The following is a 6,000-nucleotide window of genomic DNA, read 5'->3' on the forward strand; positions in this document are numbered from 1 at the left end:
CGTATCTGTGATGAATTATCTGAAAATTAGGTAAAACGTCACCACAAGGAACCTTCATACAAAATGTCAAATCAATTGGACGAGTAGATTCTAAAAAGAAGATTTTTGACTTGCTTTTTTAGCAAAAATGGCGAAATTGCCAAAAAAGAGTCGTGCATAGATCAGCACAATTCAATACTTCTTGAAAGAATTATCTCCAGAAACCTGTATACCAAATTTCAAAACAAACCACCTCGCAATTTTAGAAAACATATTTTTTCAAAAACGACATATTTCCCCAAAATATAGACCTAAATACGCATATTTCATCAAGATTTCATCAAATACGGCCGTTTTTTGAAAATTAGGTTTTGTTACAAAATTATTAAATTTTGTTACAAATAGGGTTGTTCTTACAAATAGGGTTGATTGTTACAAATAGGGTTGCACGTCAACCCTATTTGTAACAATCAACCCAATTTGTAACAAAAGTTAACCCAATATAGGTTTAGTATGATTTCGGTCAGAAAACAAGATTTTTAACATTTTCGACCGAAATTGGGGAAAATTGCCCCAAAAAACCTTTGGCATGTATCTGCACAACTCGATTATATCTTACGAGTAGGCCTCTTATACTAGGCAACCTGCACAACGAAAGTTAATCTAACGAGCATTTTCGGAAAAAATAAGTTTCGACAAGGAAAAAATAAAAATTGCCCCAAAACATACTAATATATATATTTCATCAAGATTTCATCAAATACGGCCAAGTTTTTTAGAAAATTAGGTTTTGTTTCAAGTTGGTTAAATTTTGTTACAAATAGGGTTGATTGTTACAAATAGGGTTGATTGTTACAAATAGGGTTGACACGTCAACCCTATTTGTAACAATCAACCCAATTTGTAACAAAAGTTAACCCCATATAGGTTTAGTATGATTTCGGTCAGAAAACAAGATTTTTAACATTTTTGACCGAAATTGGGGAAAATTGCCCCGAAACAAACCTATCTGCACAACTCGATTATATCTTACGAGTAGGCCTCTTATACTAGGCAACCTGCACAACGAAAGTTAATCTAACGAGCATTTTCGGAAAAAAATGAGTTTCGACAAGGAAAAAATAAAAATTGCCCCAAAACATACTAATATGTACATTTCATCAAGATTTCATCAAATACGGCCAAGTTTTGTAGAAAATTAGGTTTTGTTTCAAGTTGGTTAAATTTTGTTACAAATAGGGTTGATTGTTACAAATAGGGTTGACACGTCAACCCTATTTGTAACAATCAACCCAATTTGTAACAAAAGTTAACCCCATATAGGTTTAGTATGATTTCGGTCAGAAAACAAGATTTTTAACATTTTTGACCGAAAATGGTGAAAATTGCCCTGAAACAAACCTTTGGCATGTATCTGCACGACTTGATTATATCTTACGAGTAGGGCTCTTATCCCTAGGAACCTGCACAACGAAATTTAATCTCACGAGCATTTTCGTACAAATGAGTTTCAACAAGGAAAAACAAAGAAAATTGCCCCCGAACATACCTATATGTATATTTCATCAAGATTTCATCAAATACGGCCAAGTTTCTTTGAAATTTAGGTTTTGTTACAAATAGGGTTGATTGTTACAAATAGGGTTGACATATGTCACCCCTATTTGTAACAATCAACCCAATTTGTAACAAAAGCAGTTTCGGAAAAATGAGTTTTGACAAGGAAAAAAAAGAAAATTGCCCTCAAACATACAAATATGCATATTTCATTAATATTTCAACATATATGGCAAAGTTTTTTTTGAAAATTAAATTTTGTTACAAATAGGGTTGATTGTTACAAATAGGGGTGATACGTGTCACCCCTATTTGTAACAATCAACCCAATTTGTAACAAAAGCAGTTTCGGAAAAATGAGTTTTGACAAGGAAAAAAAAAGAAAATTGCCCTCAAACATACAAATATGCATATTTTATTAATATTTCAACATATATGGCAAAGTTTTTTTTTAAGATTAAATTTTGTTAGAAATAGGGTTGATTGTTACAAATAGGGGTAATACAGGCCGAGGCCGAACCTCGGTACTACAATGGTACCGAGGTTATGTCTTTGGCCTCACACATCGATCACGGGCATTCGATCAACTATCCAAGCAACACTGCACGCACCTGTGAACAGGACCAACAGATTAGCAGATGTTCCAGTTTTTTGGTTTTTTTTTCAGCGCATCGACAAAGTACACATACCAAAGCATTAATCCAAATATTAACTCACAGAAGGCTGATTTGTTTGCGAACTTCGGATCTTAAATATACACGCAATTGGTCTAACTGGCTCCATAACAACGGTGCATGGATTTCGAACATACTAAACCAGATTCTCTGCCTGCTGCTGGACAAGTACACACGTAACAGCATCAACAATTTTCGTGTGAATCACAATTTAGGTTTTCGTTCAACTTATTTATTACAGCTTAAATCTGGCTAGTCTTGTGATCTACTTCGAGAAATTAAATTACCAGCTAACAAGTGAAAGCAAGGACTATTCGGTACGTGCGCATACTTACATTATGAACTTCGCTTCTTCCGTACTACTTTCTCTGTGCCCCACTCAGGCCCTGTGATAGAGATTGTGAGTATTGGGTCGGTTCCGTTTGGAGACGATGCACCATTAGAACACTCCCTTCAGACCTGGTTTCAAAGAGAGCAAATTTTTGGCGCCTTGTGGGGATAACAGGGCGCCACATTGGAATAGCATGGTTCCTTCCGAAACAGCACTATCAATCATTCGGTCAAAAAAATGAAGCCCCAATTTAAGACATGAATGTGATGGCATGGCCTCACCCTAAGATCTAAGATAACGGCATGCGAAAAACGCCATACGGTCTGCAGGCGCTGGCATTTGCTATGACAGTTCCTGGACTAGTTACTTTGTAACGTGAATAGTCTATCCTTACATTTTCTATCATTGCGTGCATTTCTATTGACTGTTTGACTAGTCACACAGTAATCTGCTAAGGTGACATGATAATTGTCACATCGCCATGACAGATAAACAAGGTGATTGTCCGAAGAAAAGTTAGAACAAATACCCTCTCGTAGTCAGGAGTAGACAGATGGGGAAATGAAAGAGATATAAATGTGATATATCGGTACGTGATATATCAATATGTGATATGAAGATATGCACAGTACACTTGAAGAAATTGTACTTCGGCAGGATTATTTCACATAAATTAAAATCTTTTTTACTTTCCATTGCTCACTGTATGATATAGTGATGGTTTAATGTACATTGTTTTGAAAACTAACAAACCTTGTCCCACATAAAATCAATATAAGGTCAAAGGTAAAATAATATCCAACAACGCAGCAAGTTGTTTCACTCCGTATCCATGTTATTTTACTCCTCGTCCACTGATGCCGTCTGGGTAACCGTTCGTACTGTACGATGAAACGTAATAGCTTACAGACATGAGTATATCATAATTTGTACTTACTAACCTCGCATTACAGTTTACTGATGCTTCCCTTCTTCATCTCTTCTATTGCAGATGGAATCGCTTTTCAGTGACATAGGCGGGACACTAGGCCTGTACATTGGACTCTCGATGATTACCGTGTTTGAATTCTTTGCGTTTATTTATGAGATGGCGACTGTTTTCTCTAGGAGAGTTAACTCCCGACGTCGACTAGATATAGTTGCGTAGTATATGAGCCTCCGCTCTGGGGAAGCAGGGGGCACTCATTTACGAATTCAGCACAGATGTAACGGACAGCATTAAAACTACAGAGCAAAAACTCTACAACTGCATGTCCGTCCAATCGGAGGACAACAGCCCACACTTTTGCCCAAATACTGGCGTTAAAACTATCCATTTTTCTACAAAGTGTTGGGTAAAAATCGCGCTGGAGGGATCAGAAGTGTACATTTCATCAACATTTCCCTAGTCAGAAGTTAGGGGAGTTAGATCTGTGGTACATGTTTGCATACCCTTACCATGACGATGCCCTCTCCCTAGGGTTTCCGCTATGTATATACTTCCTACAAGGTGAAATATACTTGACTCGACCATGTCCAATCACCAACCAGTGTACGGCTGTAACACGTACAGATTGGACGATGAGTTTGATTTTAGCCAAATATTTGATAAGAAATTGTCCTTAACGTTCGCTGACATCGTGAAATCGTCATGATTTTTGCTGTTGCAAGTCGGCATATACACACAGACAATTAATATTTTAATTTGCAATGTGTAGCATAATGGTGATGCTCTAAATGATTCTGCTATCACGAAAGTAACGATTATGTCAGAACGGCAAATCGATTTGCGTATAAAAACACATGACCACCATATAGTCTACCCATCAGTAAATTCATGGGGGTTTACAAAACAATTTTGGGGTCAAATTTTACAATCAATGACTTTGGGATCAAATTTTGCGAGGGTTTGTATGTCATTATGGCAAAAAAACTACAGAATTGCCCAAAAAGCATGTAAAAGAGAATACGAAAATGGCTTTATTCTGTTTGAACAGGTGATAACAAGCAGAAAAAGCACTTTTGTTAAAAAAAATAAACTCTTCAAGTTGATCAAGAGAAATGCTTCATGTCATGTTCACGATAAAACATTTATAGCACTTTGAATACTTGGAAAATAGCTCCAGTTTTCAGTCCTTGGGACCATTGCTCCAAGGGACTTATTTATATGATGGCTCGGCGTTTACCAAATACAGTGTGCCGTATGCGTGGACAGAGATATCTCGGAAACCCTCCAGTAAGTTTTTTGAAGTTTAGTAGGATGGTCAACCGGGCAAATATCTCAAATGGTCTTTTTTCTTTTTATGATTGAATAATTTTAAAGACACTGTTAGCTTTTTTGTGAAAATCAGCATTTCCAATTCGTCTTCAAAACCACTGATTTTGATGTTTTGTACGGTGTTCGTTTAGTTGAAATGTTGAAATGAAATTTCACTGAAACGTTGATTCACTATACATTGTAGTCTATAAGGAAATTATGAATATTTTTTCAATATAAAACTGCTAAATCTGTATGTTTATAGACACTTGATAACTGATATTTATGTACTTGATTAGACTAGTGGTTTCAAGTGTATGTGTGTGGAAAAAATTTGAATTTTGAATTTCACCGAAATGTTGATTCACTATACATCGTAAACAGTCAGAAAACTATGAATATTTTTTTCGATACAAAACTAACTAAATCTATGTATTTATAGCTGCTTGATTATTGATATCAATGTACTTGATTAGACTAGATTGGTTACATGTGCATGTGTGTTCAAAAAAATTAATTTTTGAATTTCACCAAATATCGATTCACTCTACATTGTAGTCTTGAATGAGGAAACTATGAATAATTGTTTCCAATACAAAAGTTGAAAATCGCTGTCCTGAAATTAGCTGCGCGAGTGGTAGGACATTGACTGAATAGCTCCCCTGGAAACCCTAAGGGAGTGCATGAATGAAATTTATCACGAAAATATTCATCACTATCTTTTTATTCAATGTAATAGAGAATGGTGGAAATAGGTATCTTGAGTTTATATATGGAACAAGAAAAGCAGTGTACTCAAAACAAAAATGTTCAAAGCTTATTGCCTAGCTTTCAAAATTTTCAATGAATAAAAATGCATAAATGTGGCTTCTGTTGCATTCATGAAGAAGAAAATAAAGTCATACTTTTAAAAGGACAAGTATCGTAACATTTTTATCATATTTTGCACGTCTTTTCAAAACAGTATACAGTATAAAATAAACTGTCATTAAGACAAAATTCTACACAAAGAACAGTGCTGTCGACAAACATGTTTGTTTTAAGCATGGGGTTTGTTTTACCACCATAGTTTCGAACTATGCTTGATACAAGGTCTGGATTTTACCCGGCAGCTCAATCGTACTATCAGCAGTCGACAGTCAAGTTGACCGTCGGGAGCGAAAGCGAGGCTGAACTACGGACCAGACCCGTCGCTTCGCTGTGTGTTTAGAGTGCTATTCTAG

General features: G+C 35.9%; 1 protein-coding gene across 1 annotated transcript in view; it reads left to right on the top strand.

The window, feature by feature from the left end:
- The window catches only part of LOC139141225 (degenerin mec-10-like), a 33,397-nt gene extending 27,709 nt beyond the window's left edge, over window positions 1-5,688 (top strand). Inside the window, exons 17-18 of the mRNA XM_070710850.1 lie at window positions 2,452-2,527; window positions 3,533-5,688. Of these exons, the coding sequence (XP_070566951.1) occupies window positions 2,452-2,527; window positions 3,533-3,688 (232 nt within the window). The 3' untranslated portion in view covers window positions 3,689-5,688. The remainder of the gene's footprint in view (window positions 1-2,451; window positions 2,528-3,532) is intronic.
- The last annotated feature ends 312 nt before the right edge of the window (window positions 5,689-6,000 follow it).

The sequence above is a fragment of the Ptychodera flava genome, chromosome 9 (assembly GCF_041260155.1).
Source record: "Ptychodera flava strain L36383 chromosome 9, AS_Pfla_20210202, whole genome shotgun sequence".
Classification (NCBI taxonomy): domain Eukaryota; kingdom Metazoa; phylum Hemichordata; class Enteropneusta; family Ptychoderidae; genus Ptychodera; species Ptychodera flava.